Here is a 22,137-nt window from a genome sequence, read left to right as displayed (position 1 = left end):
TCGCCTCGATTATATATATTAATGGTAATAAGTAATATTTCATTAAAATTTTTATTATTTCATCTACCAATTTCAACTATAATTCTTGAAACAAAAAGTACTCTATATCCTTCTCCAAGACTTAATCTATCTCTATGCCAAAATTTATTAAAATTGTTGCAGTCGTTTAGGCGTAAAACGATAACATACAGACGAATTAAAGATAATTTAATCTTCATTCAATCTATAAATAAACTATAATTCAATTCCCGTCTCAAATCAGCGCAATTGGCAATATTTATAACTGAATTTTGAAATATTCTATATTTGCACAAATAAAAAATTGCATTTATACACTGAACCGATTTAGAAAACAGTTTTAATCAACTTTTCTCTGTTAACAGTGCGCACAAACGCAATGCAACCGCACTTTTTTAATTTAAATGAAAATGTTCATGCAGTTGTTGTTGTTGTCGAGCACGTTGATTTCTTTTGCATTTTTAAAACAATCCCCGAACGAGTTCTCAACGGGACAAAATAAACTAGACTCATTCGTGATTTATTCAATTTCCTCTCAAATTTCAATCAGCCTCAAATCAATACTCGATATATGCCGACACTGCGAACATTTTAAAAAATATGATTTTTTTGTCTTGCGTTTTATTGGCGACTACTTGATGAGAGAAATATTGCAATGGCATGATTGTGTCGCAGTGGTTATTCTTTTGAAATTATGAGTATTCCCCACGCACACTTATTGTTGTTCTGCACTGTTTGCAGAGCTTTAAATTTTTAATTGCGTTTGCATTTTTAATTGTCTTGCGAGTTGACTTCGAGTTGTGTCGATAACAAATCATGAACAGCGAAGTCGCAGTGCGAAAGTCCATACAATGACAAATGGTATTACAGTTTCAGCGTTTTATTTGTTTATTTTGAGTGAGAAATGTACAACATGCAAATGTAATTGGAAAATAATAAGTTATTACACTATAAAATTTATAATCAATGGACATAACGTGAAAATTGCAGATAATTATTAATTCAACATGCAAAATACATACCTGGCAGCTTAAAACACTTACAAATCAATCAGGAAGCACAATAATACTAAATTTTGTTAAAAACTTTGCTTGAAATGATGAAAATATGTACAATTAAAATTTTTAAGGTTGTGACAGATTTCGCATGTTGTGAACTAAATTTTAATGCATAGGCAACCAACTAAACACCAATCATAAACCTTTTGCAAATGAAACTCAAAATTTGTATTTATATACGCACTTTTTCACAACTGTACGCATATAGAATAGATATTTATTTATTACTTGATATTTACCTACTTGATATTTTCTATATTCTTTCTCAAGGTTGTAAACTTGATACTACAAACTAACTAAACACCAGTCATCAATCTTAAGTTTGTAAATAACTCTCAACATTTTCATTTATATCCAGAAATACACCTTTACGCAATAAGAAAATTATGGTTATTAATTTATCACTTGATATATAATTCACTTCAATTAAATATTTTTCACATATGCTTTCTCAAGGTTGCAAGTTGCAAACTTCATTTTAATATATAGGCAACTAACTAAACACAAATCATCATAAGTTTGGAAATTAATAATTTTAATATTTTCATTTATATCTCCGACTATACCTTTATACAATATAAAATTATAATTATTTATTTATTACTTATTAAATAATTAACTTAAATTAATTATTTTTCAATTTCTCATATTTCCCTGCAAGTTAAAAAAATAGTTTCAATATAGGCAACCAATCGAACACAAATTATCCACCATAAATTTTACAAACTTTACATTCTACAATTTAATATTGTTTAAACAGTTATTTTAAGCCGAAACATAATTTATATTATAATTAACAACATACATAACTTTTCTGAATTTTGGTTTTAATAAATTGAACTTTAATTACCTGCAAAATTAATTATAAACTTATATTTATAATATTTTTACAGTTAAAAAACAGAAAATTAAATTAAAACAGGTAAATCCCACAAATTACCCCTTTCATCACACAATGATTGCATAAAACAACTATTAGAATCTTTTCAGACAAATTTTTGTTCTCATTATTCAAGAGAAACCAACGTAATCCAATTAAAAACACAAAAGACATAACTATGTATAATATCGAAATAAACTATATAAAACAAACGTAACAAATGCAATGTTAATTTGGGCATTCTATTTATAATGCAATTTATTTAACTTCAATAGATGAAATACCTGGAATGAAAATTGTTTGCGCATTTTAATTCCACAAATCGAATGCACGTGGTGCAACTTGCGGGCACGTTGTTCACCTCGTTTTTTGTGTTTCGTTATTTCGGACTGCCCACGATTACAAATCGAAGTTCGCACATGATTTGCGTTTATATTCGCACTGAACCCCAATTGATATAACTATACCTGCGCACAAAAATACAATCCACCACCGACACAATGCGGTGATTAATATTCCAGCGTTTTCTTGCCGCCCACACTTTCCACCCGAATGAGAACTGCGTAATCCACGTGTAATCGGTAGGAGTGGATGCCGCGTGCACATTAAGCGCTTATTACACGTTACTTCGGGCGTTATTTTCCGCTTTGCAGCTGAAAAATCAAAAATTGAACGCTCACGTGAAACGGGCAAGCACCACGTGAATAAAAATTAACGAATTTATGCGCGGATTTTCTTTGTCACAAAGCATTCACGTGAAACACGCCCGGAATGCAAAATTACGAAAGATTAAAAGCGAATTTTAAGGTTGGCATGGATTAAACTCAAAGAATTACTTGATTAATTAATTTTACTTCGCTTATAAGCCACTTGCAACACAAAAGAATTCACAAAGATAACAATTGTGTTAATAATAATTATTTGGAGAGCGAATACAAAAAGTGAATGATGCGGAAATAACAATATATAATACAAAAGGTGAATCGCTGGTTGCAGTTCGAAAAAAAAAATACAGAATTAATGAAAAAAGAAGGAAAAATGTTAGGAACGATTGAATATAAGAGAATACAGGGAGGCAAAGTGGATATAAATAAAATAAAAGTGTATTGCAATACTGATTGCCCTAAGGTATTTTGAGTCGCTTTTGTTTCAGCGTTCTGTGTTTTAATTGTGAAAAAAATGGTTGGATTATTTTCGCATTGAGATATAAAGAACACTCGTGCATAAATTAAATGTTTTAAGTCAAATAATAAAGTTTTTATTTGTAAAATTAACAAAAATTTATTTTGCTCGGAATTAATATTTTATGAAAACCATGACCATGACCATGAAAAACTTAATTTTAGGTTATGAATGTTTCTAATCATCAGATTTCTTAACTTTGAATATAAAATTTACGAATTGTTGAATAAATTTAATAATTAATTGAATCCTAAGTAAATAAATATTTAATAACAATAAATACAATTTTTACTTGTAAAATTAACAAAAATTAATTTTTATCGGTTTTAATGCCTTATTTCGATATTTTAGACAATAGTAAAGATAATTTTAGGTTATGTATGAGTAAAATAATCAGATTTCTTAAAATTTGAATAATAATATCGGAATAGTTGCATATTTGTGAATGAATTAATTATTCTATGTAATTAACATATTAATGAAGGCAATTTATGTAGGTAACATTCACGTTTGGTTTTATACGAGCGTTTAACCGCGCAATTTTCATAATTTTCACAACTTTATGCATGAACGTGAATATGAACACGAGCATAATCAAATTTTCACTCTACAAGTACTCGTAGAATCTAGAAGAAAGTAATTTAACTTGAAATTATATTATTTTTATAACTTTTACTATAAGAAAACGTTTTAACCTTCTACCTTTCCCACTATTTCATACTTTATACTATTGATTTCTATTCTTGTGTGTAGATAATTAATTAATTAATAATTTCATAGGTCAATAACTGAATTTATTCTAGTTATTGACATTTATTGATTTGATTTGATTGCGCAATGCTTAATTAAATACTCAAATAGAATGTGGTTCTCGTGCCAAGACGCCTAGATTACAAATCAACAATCAGACGCGCACGGAAAACGGTCATGGAAATGCCCTATCAATTAGCATTCAGTATTTAACGAAGGGTTGAACTTCTGATTTGTTTTAAAAATTAATTTATTGGAGTTTGAAATATTGGATTTTCTCTTCTAGAAAACTAAATTATAATTATTTAAGTAAATTTAGTGTTTGTTTGGTTGCATATATAAAAAAATCATTCTAAGTAATGATATACATGCAAATGTAAGTTTTTTGTTTGTTTGTGTCGATTTCACGCAAAAACCACTGAAAAACGTTGATGAATTTTAGCATGGAGATACTTTAAACCAAGGAAAATGACATAGACTACTTTTGGTTTTAAAAATATAACTTAATAAGTGTAAAATAAGAGATTAAAGTAAAATAAAAGAGAAAAAAAAGAGAAAAAGTTAAATATGGAGGTTTAATGTTAATTAATTATAGTTATATAATATTTAGCACTGTTTAAAAATAAAATAGAAACAATAAAAGTAAATAACGGTTGTAGTATTTTATTGCAGTTAATGTAAATTGATATTTTTTAGTTTTAACTCTGCAATGTTCGCTATTATTGAAAAAGATATTTATCAATTTTGAAACTTAATAAAGCTCGGTTACGGACAGGTGAAAAATGTCGGCGTCACGCTCACATTTGCGCTATTTTTTCCTTCCTTCATTCTATGCCTCTATATCCATCAAGATCAACAGGTGATTATTGTCATTCGTGCTTTTTGTCATCGTCCCTGTTATCTTTTTACCTTTCCACCGTTTACTCCCACGTTTTACCTACGTTTTCATCACACTGTCAATTCTCATTAAGCAACCTTATTTCGAATTGATATTAAACTGTATTTTTGTTATCATCTAGAAATTAATAAAAGAATATTGCAATTGTACAATATTACTAGAAACTCGTTTCATATTACTTTGCAAGTAGTGAATAGTACAACTTTTAATTACATCTCTCATATAGTTTTATCTTGAAAATGATCGAAACTTTGAATAAAGTTTATTATCCTTGGAAATTGTACAATTAGCAGAGTTAAATGAATTAAAGTTTTATTTTATCAGTGGTTGATCACTGATAAAACGTTGGTTTACGCGAAAAATTTGTACGCGCATGAATTGTTATTAATTGTTATTACCGTGGGTGATATTATGACGTACTATCACTATGTTGTAGTATATTTTAATTGAATTCCGGGCTTTTCACTTGCACCTCGCGCATCCACTAATTGCATTCGATTAGCGCAACAGCGCAAAATTACAAACGGGAATTTACAATAGCTAGAAGCAACAAATTGTCCAACAGGCAAAAAATTAGTAGGATTTTAAAATTAAACGATGGAATAAAATACAAATTGGGAAAATTTATTGTCATTGCTTTTAAAAAGCGTAAATATCCGTTAATAATGAAACAAATGCTAATAAAATGCAACTATTATTTACACAAATTTAGAATTAATATACTTTTGCATATGATAAATAATAAATTCTTTTATTATGGTTTTATTGAATAAAAACGAATTTATTTGTAGATTTATATTCGTCCGTCCCCTTTGATATGAATGTTTGGTTGCATATATTAAACAATAATTTGGAAATAAACCGGATTAGTATAGGCTTACAACAAAGCGTTATTATTTATAACTAAACCATGCATTATACCTGCACAATTAGTAATTTAATATTTAATAACTTTAACAAACGTTCTGTTAAACCAACAGATGTGTCATGATATAATAATCTCACAAAATTGCTTTTCGTCTATGTGCAGCAGAATTGCACAAACGTATTATTATTACAGGCTTTGTTAATGCTCTATAAACATGCAACTAATTAAAATTCCTAATAAAGTAGCAACTTTTAACTTCATGACATAATAATTAACTTTTACATTTAAATATTTCATAAATAAACTCAATATTTTAATTTTTGTTTTGTTTTCTTTGTAGATTTTACTTAGAAACAACAAAATGTCGTCGATTTTACCAATCCACGTGTTTCTCAGCGTTCTCTTCCTTCAAACTTTGCGTATAACATCTCTACCAGAGGAAGCTTTCTTCGGTTATCCTCTACAAACCGAAGAAGACTACGTTTACCTTGACAGCCGCGCAGATCCAAACTATTCCGGATCGTCCGCCATTAAACAAAGCGAAACACGTCGCCGCAGCATCCTCGATAAAAATTTCGCCCGATTCGGCCGCAGTGGTGGTTACAACGCACCAAAAACTAAAATTTTAACTACAAATTCAGATCCAGAGATAAAAAATGTAATGTATCTCAATGACGACGATGTTGACATGGAATCATTCGGAAGAAACGCACGTTCCGGTGAAAGAAACGATCAATTTATTCGTTTTGGACGTGGAAAGTCTGATTTTGTGCGTTTTGGACGTTCAGATGGCGGATACCAACGAAACAGAGATTTTATCCGCTTTGGACGCAGCACACGAAGTGTTAAACCGCAAAAAGACGAGAAAACACAAAATTATATCAAACCAAACACATACAAAATGTCTGATAGTCACAAAATGGCCGCTGGTGTGAATAAAATCAACAACGCCGAAAGAAACCGAAAGAAACGTTCCCCAGCTTCAGACTTCTACAAGAAAGCCGATAGTAACTTTGTACGCTTCGGGCGTGATCGCAACGACAACTTCATGCGCTTCGGACGCTTGATGAATCAAAATTTAAACCTTGGAGGCAGGACAAGTCCAGTTAATCCAGGGATGATGGCTTTGGAGGGTTTAAACGCCGGTCAATCTTATAATAACACCGCTAACTTGAAGAAATACTTGGAGGTTCAAGGACAACAAGAGCATGAACTTCTCTTGAAACTGTTGGTTGACATTCTGTCAAAAGGTCATCTTCAGAAGGAGCTGCAACAGTTACAAGCAGTTAAAAATAAGAACGAGAAACAAGAGTTCAGATGCAATTAAAATCATAATCTTAAATTTTCTTTTTTATCATTTTGGATATGTTTTTACGTTAAATAAATTTGGAAATATTTTGAGGTTATGTTATACATGAATACAAATAGTCCATTATGATATACAATTCACTTAAGCTTTAGTTGGCTGGAACATTAACTATGTATGATTTCAATTATTTCTTGGTAAATTATTTATGAAATGGACTTAACAGGACGTAACACTGGGGAGATTTGAGGCGTTCGATGAGATTTTACCATCTTAACATCTTAACATCCTTAAACTTAATATAATTACAACTAAATGACACGAACACAGATTTATAGACTAAATACTAAATAATTATTAAATGTTGATGTATTGTACATGATATATATTTAAAAATAAAGGCTATATCTGGATGTTTATATTATAACCTCAAAATTAACCTATTTTTAACTAATATTTAACTAAACACTTTAAATATCAACATTATTACTTGTTTTCTTTGATATTTTGACAGTTGACAATAATAATTTATTTTTATATGTTTTTGGGAATTGTAGGTTATAAAAATTATATCCAACCAGTACGAACAGTTCCAGATAACTTTGATTTACCTGTAGGAACACATTTTTCTTCGACTTGTAGTGTTGAAGAGGTACTAGATTCGTCCTTGGGTTTGACCTCTGACTTAGTTTCTGACTTTTCTTCGGATTTTTCAGTTGTATCGTCTAAAAAATAACAAAAACATTATTTTAATAATTATTGATTGGTTTTAACTAAATTAATACCTTTTTTGTTTTTATCATCTTTATCATCAACTTTTTCAGGATCTTTCGGTGTTTCTTTATCAGTATCCGTTGTTTTTCCTGAACTTTTCACTGATTCTGGTTGTTTTATATTTTTATCATCTTTTGTATCACCCGCCATGTTTGTATCTTTGGTTGCATCCTGTTTCTCTTCCTTTTTCTCTTCCATTGATGTCGTAGGAGTCATTGCAGCTTTCATCGCCTCTTTTGCATCATTTATCGGGGCGTCCATGATGATTTCCTTGTCTTTTTTGATAGATGTAACGGTTTTCAACACGGATGACTTCTCTTTGGTTGATCCTGCGGGTGTAGCTGATTTACTGCTGCTGCTGCCGGCCTTTAAAATAATAATAGGCCCCCAGGGCAAGAAAAATTAATACGATGAAGATTAACCACGCCATGATATGATCTTCCGAAAAATACGACACGGATGCAGCGGTAAAAGGTTCAAAACTTTGAAGAGATAAAATTTTGTTTGCGTAATTAACACGATCTCACTGGAAAATAGATATAAGAGAAGAACACGGAAATTTTTGGTGCCAAAAATAACATTTTTGCAAATTTAGTTTTCAATCACTATAATTGTCAAAATTAAAAATGTAACTGCATTTTTGTGACGTGACATAAAATTGTTTGCGACTATTGTCAGTTTTATAAAATTAATAAAAAATGATAAAAACTTTATAATTAGATATTGAAAATGTGAAAGTTTCAATACACTCTATACTTTTAAGGACATTATAATCGAAATTTTAACTGGAACTCAATCCCCACACAAAAACACGACGCGACAAGGATAATAAACATTTGCGCCTCGTGTTTTATTGCGTGTCCGTTCATTGTAGGCGAATAAGCAACGAAAGCCAACAGAAATGCAAACAATTTCATGCATGATGCAAACAGTCGTTGATTGACGTCTCAAACAAGTACACACCGAGTGTTTCAATCCTTTTACTTCCTCTCAAAGAAAAAATAAATTAAAAAAATTAAAAGAAACTTACTTAACCTCAAAATAAAGATATTTTTTGATGCATTTTTTAAATTTTGATTTTTTTTTGGGTGATGAATTAAAGTTTGTGGATTGATATTGAAGTAGTGAATATGTAGTGCGTTTGTGTTTGGTCAAACCATTGGTCAGGATGCGCGCGGATGTGTTGAACATGAGCGTGGACACGAACTTGTCCTTGCGGCGTGTCACCGCCGCCATCAGCACTTACGGTAATTTTAGATTCAGTATCGACGCGCCGCGTCGTCGATCCTGTCGGTTGAGGAGCGCCACCTCCAGCACTGCCGCCGATTGTTCCAGTCGTGCTAGCTATGTCTTCACCTTCGAAATAATAACAATTAATTAAGTTATAAACCCAAAAACCTTATTTTAAAAATACCGTTAAACTGTCAAAAGTTTAAAAGTTTGTGAATATTAAAAGAATAAAATATGTTCAAATCATTAGATGTATCAAAGGTAAGAAATTTATCTTTTAAGCAACCATTTTGTTTAATTTTCTGCTTAAATAATATTAATTTTGTTTGTTTATTTTATATTTACCTGTGAATTTAACTGATGGTTTAGGCGCAGGACCTTTCATGCTTTTCCTTGCAACTTTTCCATTTTCTTCTTCTGCTTCTTCATTTCTGTCAATTTCATTCTCAATCGAAAAGTCTGATTGAATCTTCTTTGTCATGAACTTAGCATAGGCAACCCGTGCTGTCTTTGGTACCTCCACCAACTTTGGATTGTATTCTAACCAAACAAAATCACAACACATTGAAATAAACTTTTATAAAATAAATGATAAAATATTCTAACCAATAAGTTTCTCTTGGTCCATTTCAACTGGTTTATGTATAGTTGTAAGAATATGTCTTCTTAAACTTTGACGATTTGCCCTTGTAGCTTCTGCTTCTTGTGTTGATCCAATCGGATCACGATGCGTCGTATTCTTCCGCACCAATGCATTCCAATCTTTCTTAGATGCTTTACCACTTGTACGCTTACCAATTACTCGCGCCAATGTACCAAAAATATCCTTAGGTTCTTTCAGATTAGTGACAGCTTCGGTTACAGCTGCTTCCACTATTCCAATATGAAAATCTTTCAGGAGTCGACGCTCCATTACTTTTCCTTTTTTACCAGACACTGTGAATTCATATCAATTGTAACATAACCTCATTTTTTTAAAGATGAAATTTAAAATATTTGAATAATTACAAGCGCCAGGATCAGATGAAACTTGAGGTGTTTTCATGCCGTTATTACGCAGAATATCGATGAGTTCATAACGAAGTGTTGAGATATCTTGACGTATCTCCATTACGTCGTCCTCGGTGATGCCGAAATCATCACGTTTACGCTGTTCGGCTGTTACGTAACGACGGACTAAAAGACGCATCACTCGTAAATGACGATTCATTGCTAATTCCCTTGTTTTCCTCTAAAAACAAGCAAAAATAACATAAATTTAACCTAAATATAAATTTAAAGTAGTTACTAAAACCTAACCTTAAGTGAATGTGATCTTCTTGGTTTTTTAAGCAATCCAATAGGTCTAAGTAATTGTTTAGCAGTAGGAAAGATATTAAATGGCGGCGGTAGGGTATCTCCATCGTCAAAGTATGAAATCCATAGTTTACTTCTTGCAAATTTCCATTCAGTGTCAGAACGTTCCTAAATCACACAAAAACATATTTTAATAGTTATTATTATAGGTTATCTTTATTTTTAGTACGTACAGATATAATTTGATATGAATTTGACATCATAGCAATTAGCATGTTGAGGAGAACGATAACGTTGATTACTGAATAGCTTCCAAACATCAATAGTGCCCAGAATCTTGTAAAGCCTTTAATTCCACTTAATTCAAACGAAACGAGATCAACCAATCCAAAAGACGCCCAGAATAAACTTTGAGATGTTTCAAACAGACTGAAAGTTAAGAATAACTTTAGTTATATTAATATTTAGTTAAAATTATAGGTTATACTTTGCATATCGACGCCATATTGTACAAGCCTTGTCATTGTTATCAAAATCCGGAAGTCCTGAAGGCAAATGGTAACACTTGTGTTTTTCAAGTTCAGCATAATACCAAAGAAGTTGATTTAGGCCACAACCAAATGCAAAGAGTACGAGAGTATAAATAAAGAAGAATTTTACAATGTCGATGATCATTCGTCCGAGGGAAATTTGCAGTGGACCCATATGAGGGTTAATGCTGAAGATGTGGACAAGTTTCAAGAAACTAAAAAAGAAAAAAATTATTTAACAGAAAATTAGCAAAAATTTACTTTTTTATATCTGATATAACCTAAAAATCATCCCAGCAGCAAAAGCACCTTCCGATAACAACATAGGATCAAACATATGCCATTGTTCCCTAGGATACCAAGGATCTCTTCCTTGACTTGCTTCTCTCCAAACAATATAAAACGATGAACATCTCATTGCAAGCCAAAGAACGTAAAACATATTGGTGATAAAATCGACCACATTCCACAAATCCGAAATGTATTCGAGAAGGCCATCGTTCCAGAGTGACCGAATTTCACCCCAAATTAAACCTTAGTAAAGTAAATTTCCAATTAAATCAATTAGAAGGAAAATAGTTATTAAGTCATACTTATCATGTAAAGTATTACTCCACATTCAGCTAATCCAGGACCGGCTCCACGTTCTTTTCGCTTCCACTCAGCGACAATTTCCTGCATCCATTGATTACCAAACCATTCCAGAGCAATTATTTCAACGCGTTGTGAAGCAGCACCCAAAAGCACTTGAAAATAAAAACAAAACATTTTGAATTAAATTTTAGAGTAGAAAATCAAAAATATTACTTACTAAGAAAGAATGCGTAAGAACTTGAATGACAAATGAATTTAACAAAGGGTTTCTTCATAAATTTTCCCATTTCCGAATCGGGCGCCATCATATAAATCGTGCAATACACCGGAAACATGCCGCCGAGTTTGGCAACCTGTAGAACTTGTCCAATCAACGACTTGCGCCGAAAACCAGGCAACCCTTCATACCAAATTGCTGCTAAGAGTTGCTGTACACTTGGATGTGCCACAAACTAATCAAAAACAATAAAAATCAACACAAAAACTTAATAATTGATTAAGTTATTTATTACATTCTTTTGTTTATACTTCAAAGCTAGTTTCAGTCTGTCTAAAGTTTGTCTTTCACCAGGATCCCATGTATTCGTACTTTCCGGTTCATAATTCAGCATAATTTCCAATTCGTAAGAAGTACGCGCATGATCCAACAATGACGTAGCAAAAGTCTGCACCAAGGCGCGCATTTCATTATATTCCGCGCGAAATTCCTGTTCCATTCGACTAAGACGTCGTAATTCCCAAGATAATTCAAAGGCGGTTAACAGCGGATCTTTAGATGATAACGCAATTAACGATGCAGCTGTCAATGCACGATAAGCATTGATTCTTGCTTGAGAATGACGTAAAGAATCCGCTGTTGATGATTCCACACATTCATCACATCCACAACTTAAAATAAAATTAATAAATTAATATAGGCAACCAAATATACACTGAATATGGTTAGAGTTAGTTTATATGTAACTTACCGAACATCATGTGGCATTGGTAGTGTAGCCCCACGATCCAAAAGAATCTTGATGATTTCATAATTGTTTTTATGCGCAGCCAGAATTAACGGTGTCATATCGCTTGTGAACGTTGACGATGAGCGATCGACAGCTTCCCAACTCTAATAAACAAGACAAATACTCATAATAAACATGGTTTCACTTAAGTTGTGATCAAAGCGTGTATTTTTAGTCTTACATAAGGTTCTCCTGCTTGATGATGTTGTTCTTCATATTGCAATAATAATTCGACAGCTTCAACGTATTCTTCTTTAATGGCATGCAATAATCCATCCTTAAATTCATTTAAAAAACAGTTTTAAAATAGTGCAAGTAATTTATTTTCGATTTTATTGAATTTAACTTGAATTATTTGTTATTTATCGATTGTTTCAATGTGCGAATCGGAAGTTTACATTGTCGAATATTTGAAATATGGAAATTTATAAAGTAAGCAGAGCAGGCGTGATGTTTGGTGAGGTTTGAAGCGACACGTGCCTTGAAATGAACGCAAATAACAAGCATTTGTACCGAAAATCCGAAAATCCATAAATTTTATGAAAATCTAGAAAGTTGAAAATTTGTGACTGTGTTTTGAACATTTTAAGCATAAATGTTTACATGTTTACACATTCTAATAGAAGTAGCGAATGAAAATAAAGAGTAAAGTCGAATGTGATGTTGTGATGTGAATCGATTCGATTCGATTTCGATTATGAATCAATATCGAAGTGCATCACTCAGTCGGAGTAGAAAGGAAGCGAGATGTAATAAGAAAACACAAATCGTTGCCGCCGAATGCGCGATGAATGCTATTTTTAATATTTGTATACAAAATGAGCGTTGAGGTTTTTGCGGACAGGAAAAATGAGTTGTGCGACCGGCGACGGCGGAGCGACGCGACCGATACGCATTGATTTGCGATTTTCGATTCAAATTCGCGAGGAAAGCTGTGCGATCACGTACTGGAACATTAGAATTAGTCGAGAGCATTTTTTTACTCTTTAATATAACGTTGAATAACTAGTTTTTGTGATATTTTGGTTAAAATGTGTGATAACAAGTGATTAGATGTTAAAAATGTATAATTCTAGAGGGTAAGTTTGTAAATTGTTAAATTTAATTGTTTTAATACATAATTAATTAATTTAACAAAATAATATTAAGCAAATTACTCATTTTAGTGATAAGTATACTAAGTTGCCTATTATTGGGCGCACAGCTATTAATAATTCATTAAATTAAACGTTGAACTGTTGTTGTCGTTCAAATTATTCTCTTAAATATTTTTTATAGATTTTTCAATTAATCATAAAATAGAAGTTTAAATTAACAATTTGTGTAATTTATTGCATTATTTGAGTGATAACGACTGTTAATTTAGGAAATCTTATTTATTATTCATGAAATTTCAGTAAAATACTATTATTTAACGTTTTAAATCATCAAAATAAAAATAAATCTTTGGTTATGTATAATAAGTTGCCTATTATAAAGCGCACAACTATACATAGTTAGTCTAATCAAGTCTCGAACACTTTAATTTAATTTTTTATTAAACTCTGCATCAAATATCACTTTTAATTGCTTTAAAATATCTCTTAAAATTATTTTTTCCGTAAAAATTATTTCAGTAAAATAACTTACTTTGACTTTGATGTTCTCATCCAACAGCAAACGAATCAACTCAATGTTTTCATTCTCAATGGCAGCAATAAGCGCTGAACGATTTAGTGGATCAACACAGTTGATGTCTAATTCAGCCGGATTATCCTTGTAATCATGAATTAATCTGAAAATAAAGACATAATCACATTAAAACGTCAAAAAAAAGTAAAAATAAACTTACTTCCTAACAGTTGCACAATCGCCCCGTTCAGCATGCAACAAAAACGTCTTCTCAACCGGCCCAAGAGGTTTTTCAACTAGGTCTAGATTAACCGTGCCTACACCAGCGGTTAATACACCATCGGCGATATTCGCCAATAGATTTTGACTCGATTCGCCTGACTTTAACATTTTTACAACATTTTCTGTATAGTTATCGGTCGTACGTTGGTAAAAGCTGAGGGAAGACTGTGACCCGCGCAATATCTATTAGAAGCCATTCGATTAGAATCCGGGTATATCTCGTTATGTAATTAAATTAAAGCTTGACCGCGTTGGAAAACCAAGGGAGGGTAAAGTCTTACATAAGCGGATCATCGGCGATGTCCTAGTTTTTTTCTTAATATGACTAATATCTAATATTTAAGAATCAATATTGTATTTACACAACATGCGATTATTGCTTAAAAACTGTTTTCATAAGTGTTTTCTTTAAAAATTAAATATAGATGTCGCTGTTTTTAATGTTTTATTGTTCTAACCTAGTTTTTGCTAGTGCTAATTAACATTTTGTTTACTTTTCACTAATTGCTTTACAATCCAAGGCCGGAAAACAAAAAACAAGGTGTTATTTTATTTAAATTGAAATTAGTTTCTGTTTCAATATGTAGAAATTAATATTATATTGATATAACATGCAATTATTGCTTAAAAACGTTTATTATTAAAGTATCCTGGAAAATAAAACATAGATGTCACTGTTCTTAATGTATTACAACTCTAACCTAGTTTTTGCGTGTGCTAATTATCATTTTGTTTACTCTCTACTAATTGCATTACAATCCAAGGCCGGAAAACAAAAAACAAGGTGTTATTTTATTTAAATTGAAAATAGTTTCTGTTTCAATATGTAGAAATTAATATTATATTGATATAACATGCGATTACTGCATAAAAACGTTTATTATAAGAGTTTTCAAAAAATAAAACATAGATGTCGCTGTTTTCAGTGTAATATAATTCTAACCTGAATACTGCACTTTCTAATTATTTTATTGTTTACTTTTTCTCTAATTACTTCTCAATCCAAGGTCGGAAACTAATAAACAGTATATTATTTTATCCACCATACAAACATCGTATTTTCCAATCTAAACAATAAAATTTACTATTATCCTGTCACAAATTTCAACCAATAAATTAACAAAAGAGATTTTTTCATTTTTTATGTACTTTTAATGCCTGATGAGAGTATCTGAACGTGTAAATTAATCTCAATTAGTGATGTGACCTTTCACCCCCACATTACAATAACACACACCCTAAAATCTATAAACACACCATTGCACGACCATGAATTCCGCTTTCAATGTCTGTATTCTTCATACTCGTACGAATAAACTGTTCACTTTTTCCACTTTTCATCGTATACGTTCGTCACCTATTTGTATTCCGTTTCTACTCGTTAACACATTGTCTTTTCCCATTTTTCTTTGTTTTTCCGCCCGCCGATAGCCACACTTTTGCTTGTTTGTCTGTTTGTCGTTCGTCTCATCGTTACGCAGAATAATAATCATGATGATCATCAATAACGCTCAATTATCATTACTTTCATTGCTTTTCCCACTTTCATACGCATTGGAACTACCAACGGCGTTAGTATTAAACAAACCGCACGAGCAAAATCATCATAAACTCATTTTTTATTAGTTTATAATTTAAACATGCCGAATACTAATACTAATTCAATTGTGTTACTTTAAGAGGAATATAACGAAATAAAATGCAACATGGAAGAATGTGTGTAATCCAATTATAATTTTTGGCCAACAAATCAAATTATTTGATCAAAATATCTTTTTATATTATGCGCATAGTAAATATAGTGGTTCACATTGTTTTCAGTCACTTCCTTTTCATCAGCCATGAAGAGAAGAATAAATTCAACAAAATTCGTTAAGAATTGACTACAAAATTCAAAAAACTAATTTTAGATATAAAAATATGGTGAAAACAAAACCACTGGAAACTGGGCCAACAACAAAGGTATTCCTCTTTATTTTCCCAAAAATTTTCTTTGATTTTTACGCTGTGTGCTCACGTTTTACGGCCAGTAGTAAATCATTTTGAGTTAAACATGAAAACAAATCATTTCAATTTTGTTTTAAGTTTCACAAGCTTAAAATCAAATCATTGTAATTTACGAGTACATTTTTAGATAAATATGAACGATATACAAAAATTAGAAGCGAATTTCCTCGCTGATCGTCCATTGCCAAACGATGACAATCAAGATTTAGCAAAAACCCTCTCTGCAACCATGACAAAATCTTTGACAATCGAAGAAAAGAAGTTTTTATTAGCTGTGGAGCGAGGTGATCTTGCTAATGTCAAACGGTAGGCAACCAAATATACATAACCATTAACACACACTATTTTAACCCCTAAAAATTTTAGAATGTTGCAACGAGCGCATAAATACAATCTATTCAATCCAAACTGTGTTGATAGTCTAGGAAGAACCGCCTTGACACTTGCCATCGACGGAGAAAACTTAGAAATGTTGGAATTATTAGTCGTAATGGGTGTGGAGACAAAAGACGCATTATTACACTCCATCAGTGTTGAATTCGTGGAAGCAGTCGAGTTATTATTGGAACACGAAGAGATTATTCATAAAAAGCAAGATAAATACGTTCGTACCCAAACATAACCTACAATTATACACATATCATTTAGTATTTAACCTTAATTATGTTATAGAGTTGGCAAACTGTTGATAAAAACATCGCAACGTTCACTCCGGACATAACCCCGCTGGTTTTAGCTGCACATCGAAACAATTACGAAATTCTAAAGCTTTTACTCGACAGAGGTGCAACATTACCAATGCCACATGATATAAAGTAAATATGCAAAAGATAGGTTATGATAGGTATTTGTTTCACGGAGATTTTTCTATTTTTATTCAAGGTGTGGCTGTGAGCAATGCATACGTGACACAAAAGAAGACTCCCTGCGTCATTCGCTCTCCAGAGTCAACGAATACAAAGCTCTAGCGAGCCCATCGCTCATCGCATTGTCCTCATCGGATCCGATACTCACGTCCTTTCAATTGTCCTGGGAGCTGAGGAACTTGTCATTTGCTGAACCTGTAAGTTTAACTCATGTTGTTTCCCAATCGAATCATATTTATATACAAAAGTTTGAATTTTATTTGTTTTATTTTTTAGGAATGTAAAGCTGAATATACAGAACTTCGTCGACAATGTCAACAATTCGCAGTTGATTTACTTCAACAATCACGAAGCTCCCAAGAGTTGGCGATCATTTTGAATCACGATCCATTGAATCCACCGTATGAATATGGTGATAGAATGCGTTTGAGTCGATTGAAACTTGCGATTGAATATAAACAGAAAAAGGTGAGTGATGTTAAACTTAATTTGATTAAGTTTTGATGAATTCTGATTTATTGATTTTTAGTTTGTGGCTCATCCGCATATTCAACAACTGCTGGCTTCCATTTGGTATGAAGGTGTACCAGGCTTTCGACGCAAGTCATATGTAACTAAAGTGCTTCTTATCACTCGAGTTGCTGTGCTGTTTCCGTTTTATTGTTTACTGTATTTGGTTGCGCCGAACACGGTGTATGGAAGAGTGATGAAGAAGCCATTTATGAAGTTTTTGATTCATGCGTCTTCATATTTATTCTTTTTATGTAAGTAAAACTTAAAATTTTAATATTTTAATAGTTTTTAAATGTTTTATTGTAGTAATATTAAGTTTGGTCTCACAAAGAGCAGAGTTTGAGATTGTGGAGTTTTTTGGTACTGATGAAATGAAACAGACGATTGCTGATCAGAATCGGAGACATCGAGGCAACACACCGACTTTTCTTGAGTATATTATTATTATTTATGTTATAGGTAAGATTTTCTACTGTCTTTTGTAGCTTTTTACTTTTAATTTTTTTTTTGTTTAAAAGGATTTATCTTTGAAGAAACTAATGAAATCTACGTTATTGGAATACGATCCTACCTTCGTAATCTATGGAACGCGATTGATTTTATCCGTAACACGTTATACTGCATGGTGTTTATTCTTCGTGTGGCTGCTTATATTCAGCAAGCAGAAGAAATTCGACAAGACTCGCAGAAAGCCTATGTCCCGCGAGAGAAATGGGATGACTATGATCCGCAATTAATTGCTGAAGGACTATTCGCTGCAGCAAATATTTTTAGCGCCTTGAAATTAATTCATTTGTTTTCTATCAATCCACATTTAGGACCTCTGCAGATTTCTCTCGGCAGAATGATTATTGATATTGTTAAGTTTTTGTTTATATATGCGTTGGTTTTGTTTGCATTTGCTTGCGGTGAGTTAAAAATGGTTATTTTTATGCAAAATTTATTGTTTTGATTAAATTTTAGGTTTGAATCAACTTTTATGGTACTTTTCGGACTTGGAGCGGAAGAAATGTTTTCCTGGTGATCATGGCGAAGCGGATTGGAAAGGAAATGGCGAAGCTTGTTCAAAATGGCGCGGGTTTATTAAGTAAACGATTTTTTATGTTATAACAACACTGAAAACATATTTTAAATCAATTTTCAGTGTATTTGAATCATCGCAATCGTTATTTTGGGCTTCCTTTGGGATGATCAACATAAACAACTTTGAATTGGAAGGAATTAAGTCTTATACGCGTTTCTGGGGTTTATTAATGTTTGGAAGTTACTCAGTAATCAATATAATCGTGTTACTCAACCTGTTAATTGCAATGATGTCGAATTCCTATGCTATTATCGACTGCCACTCGGATACCGAGTGGAAATTCGCAAGAACTAAACTGTGGATTTCATATTTCGACGAAACGCCAACCCTGCCGCCGCCATTTAATATCATTCCACATCCCAAATGGTTCTTCCGAATGTGCGGGTATTGCAATGGCTTAGATTATAAAAATAAAGGCAAAAAGTTATCACAAGTATTTACTTTTTAATTAAATTATTAATAACCAACTTACAACAATTTATTGTTTAGGATCCGGTTGAAAAGGAACACGCACGTCATTCCAATGTAATGCGAGCATTGGTTTGGAGATATGTCACTTCAATGCATCGTAAATGTGAAGAAAACTTAGTCACCGAAGATGACGTCAACGAAGTCAAAAACGATATCTCTGCCTTCCGTTATGAAATGTTAGAAATACTCAATCGAAATGGTATGGATGTAAGCTGTGCCGAAAAGAAAGAAAAATCCTGCGCTGGTAAACGAATGAAAATCTGGGAGCGTCGTCTAATGAAAGACTTTAAAGTCGCTCCGGTTACACCAATGCCTTCTGAAGAAGAAATTCTGACTGAGAGTGACAGTGGGAAGAAGTCAGAAGATTCTTTGCATAGGTACACCTTCAAAATTTTACAAAACTCTCTTTAGTATTATTTTTTTAAATATTTTAGGTTTAGACGAGTTGCTAAACTAGCTTTATTGCAATCAAACTTGAACAAATGGAAGGCAACAGTTGCAGGCGCAACAAACAATCAGATAGGTTCCTGTTTCCATCCACAATCGATGAAGAAACAAAAAAATATCGCCAAAGCAATGGCAGAAGCACGAAAACTGGTTGAAAGCAAACAATTCGCTGCGATTCCTGACCCTATTGAACTGCCAGACACAACTTGTGAAGGCATTTTAAAATTAGTACAATTAGAATCAATCACACCACTTAGTTCACCTAAGAAAAAGAAACGGTCCCCTAGAATTACACCTCGTAGTATATCGCCACTAGTTGAATCTTTGCAAACCAATATAAACACTAACCAGAAACAAAACAACAACAATGAAAACACTGAAAGCATCAGTGAACCTAACGCTAGTATTCAAGGTGATTACGATTCCTATGTTTCTCATAATTATGCTGATAAAAATGAGGCTTTTTTAGATTCTGACAGGGAAAATAATCGAATTAAAAGTAAAATGCTTCGAGAGAGATTTTTCCGCGTATTAAACAGTACTGAAAGTGATGAATTCACTTCAGGTACGTCTCAGGCTTCCGTAAACTCAGATTTAGGCAACAATAATCGACTCAATCCTCTTGATAATGTTATAGACAGTATTTTAAAACCTGCAGTTGCAACTGGACCAGAATGCCTTGAAGTATTGAACAAAAATGAAGAAAATGATAGTTTAACGTATGCAACTAAGCGTACACTAGAAAATTGTTTGAACCAACCACAAGATGCAAATGTTTTCAAACAACTTGGTGGAAAATGGGTTTAATATCATACAAATTCATTTATAACACGATGTTTAAACTAAATAACTCTATGCTATTTGTGATTTTACTTGCATGTTACACGTTTTACGGTAACTTTTTCATTTGCCTGACTTGCGACTGAAAATGGAAAACTGTCCATGCCGTTACAAGCTGCGCCATATTCCCCTTGTTTATTTACAACAATAATACCACCGAAAAATGATGGATAATATTCTTTGATACGGTTTATCGCGGTCCAAGCTGCTTGGGAGGGTGTAGAACCACGTCGTAATTCTTCAACCGCAAGAAAACTCGGCAGGAAACGCATCATAATATCACCATCACCAGTTGCAGAAGCAGCACCAAACTTGCTGTCTGCATAACCACCTGCTCCAGGGATTGGAGAGTCTCCAACACGACTATATACATAAGTATACATTTAAAAAGAATATTATGAAAAAAAAATAAGAAAATATTATGTTCTACCCGGGTATTTTATGTGACATTCCATTCGTTGAAGTTCCCGCAACGATTTTTCCATTTGCATCAATAGCAATCATGCCGATTGTGTCGTGATTGTTAGTGCTGAAACTGTGGCGTTGGAAATGTTCTCTTGTTCTTCTGTGTGGATAGTTATGAGTCCAGTGGTTGTAATAAACGTCGTTTTCTTGTACTGGACGGTAAGGACCACAAGTTGTGTTGCTGTCAGGCAACACAGCCTAATATTTCACATTTAAATTGATAATTTTCGAATGAAATTTAATAACTAATGTGAATAATACATACCAGCCATGCATTTGGTTGACAACGGTTGTTCTTCCAATCCGTCCAGATCTTTTTAGATCTGTCTGTTGTAAGATCTTCTTCAGTGAAACCCATTCGTTTGGCAAATTCAGTAGCTTGACTTCCAACTACTATTGAGTGTCCTGTGTTGATAAGAACGTGTTTTGCAACAGAAATCACGTCTTTAACGCGTCTTAAAGCTCCAACTGCACCCATATTCATTGTGGTCCTAATATTTATTACAATATTAGTTATTTAATGTTTATTTTAGGTGAAAATATGAATTTTACCCATCAAAAAGTAGTGCATCTAGAGTGGTTTCCCCATTTTCATCTGGACTGCCTCCGAAACCAACTGTGCCATCACATTGCAACTTTTCACAGGTCATGCATCCAATTTCCACTGCATCTATTGCATCACCACCTCTTTTGAGAAGATTCCATGCTAATTACAAAGGTTGGGATTGATATTAATCATTTTGTTGATACAGTTGCTATATCTTACCTGCTTGAGTTGAATCTGTGAATGCCCAAGTGTTGATCACAATTGGCACTTGTTTCGCATAAACAATCCCAGCATAAATTACCAGAAAGATTATCAGTCTCATTTTAATTAACTATTTTAATTTGTCAAAATTATTTAGTTACTTTTACTAATATATTATTGGAACATTCAGAGCATTCAAACAATACTTCTTCCCCTAGTTCAGACTCAATGAAATCATCTTTATGTATTTGAAAATTATCTCCACATCGACACAGATAATAAGCTACACAATCTTCATTAAAACTCAAAGACTCCAAAGTAATTTCCGCGTATATTACAGAATTCTGATTAATCTCTAATTGTAACCTGGATGAATCGTATATTTTACGTTGTTGTGTATCTCTTAACACTT

General features: G+C 32.5%; 3 protein-coding genes across 5 annotated transcripts; 1 reads left to right on the top strand and 2 right to left on the bottom strand.

Annotated features, from left to right (window-relative positions):
• Positions 1–6,513: 6,513 nt before the first annotated feature.
• On the bottom strand, positions 6,514–14,452 carry trp (transient receptor potential). The gene is made up of 18 exons (XM_065302198.1): positions 14,223–14,452; positions 14,021–14,165; positions 12,573–12,668; positions 12,353–12,495; positions 11,897–12,272; positions 11,602–11,836; positions 11,384–11,536; positions 11,072–11,324; positions 10,748–11,005; positions 10,494–10,689; positions 10,264–10,428; positions 9,973–10,195; positions 9,571–9,900; positions 9,310–9,504; positions 8,981–9,090; positions 7,746–8,100; positions 7,572–7,685; positions 6,514–6,921 (listed from the first exon to the last, which is right to left on the bottom strand). The coding sequence occupies exons 1-18, from the start codon at positions 14,390–14,392 to the stop codon at positions 6,821–6,823; spliced, it is 3,618 nt and encodes a 1,205-aa protein (XP_065158270.1). The 5' UTR covers positions 14,393–14,452; the 3' UTR covers positions 6,514–6,820.
• Positions 13,263–20,522, top strand: LOC135791711 (transient-receptor-potential-like protein). 3 transcript variants are annotated; one of them, XM_065302200.1, is made up of 14 exons: positions 13,263–13,470; positions 16,106–16,246; positions 16,419–16,597; positions 16,658–16,895; positions 16,964–17,106; positions 17,174–17,354; positions 17,434–17,625; positions 17,687–17,921; positions 17,977–18,129; positions 18,189–18,578; positions 18,634–18,757; positions 18,815–19,187; positions 19,244–19,602; positions 19,660–20,522. In XM_065302200.1, the coding sequence occupies exons 2-14, from the start codon at positions 16,205–16,207 to the stop codon at positions 20,477–20,479; spliced, it is 3,429 nt and encodes a 1,142-aa protein (XP_065158272.1). In that variant the 5' UTR covers positions 13,263–13,470; positions 16,106–16,204; the 3' UTR covers positions 20,480–20,522. The 3 variants fall into 3 exon arrangements, with proteins under 3 accessions (XP_065158272.1, XP_065158271.1, XP_065158273.1); XM_065302199.1 differs by lacking the exon at positions 13,263–13,470 and adding an exon at positions 15,853–16,000; XM_065302201.1 differs by lacking the exon at positions 13,263–13,470 and having other exon boundaries at positions 16,094–16,246.
• On the bottom strand, positions 20,460–21,995 carry LOC135791712 (N(4)-(Beta-N-acetylglucosaminyl)-L-asparaginase). The gene is made up of 5 exons (XM_065302202.1): positions 21,744–21,995; positions 21,530–21,683; positions 21,243–21,468; positions 20,943–21,175; positions 20,460–20,875 (listed from the first exon to the last, which is right to left on the bottom strand). Exons 1-5 carry the CDS (start codon positions 21,844–21,846, stop codon positions 20,542–20,544), a joined length of 1,050 nt encoding a protein of 349 aa, XP_065158274.1. The 5' UTR covers positions 21,847–21,995; the 3' UTR covers positions 20,460–20,541.
• Positions 21,996–22,137: the final 142 nt, after the last annotated feature.

Source organism: Atheta coriaria, unplaced genomic scaffold, assembly GCF_025399875.1.
Source record: "Atheta coriaria isolate IRGN ID8LTWV9N9 unplaced genomic scaffold, Caltech_Dcor_3.1 hic_scaffold_5_pilon, whole genome shotgun sequence".
NCBI classification, from domain to species: Eukaryota; Metazoa; Arthropoda; class Insecta; order Coleoptera; family Staphylinidae; genus Dalotia; species Dalotia coriaria.
The sequence above is the reverse complement of the archived record's forward strand: the minus strand, read 5'-3'. Positions and strand labels throughout refer to the sequence as shown.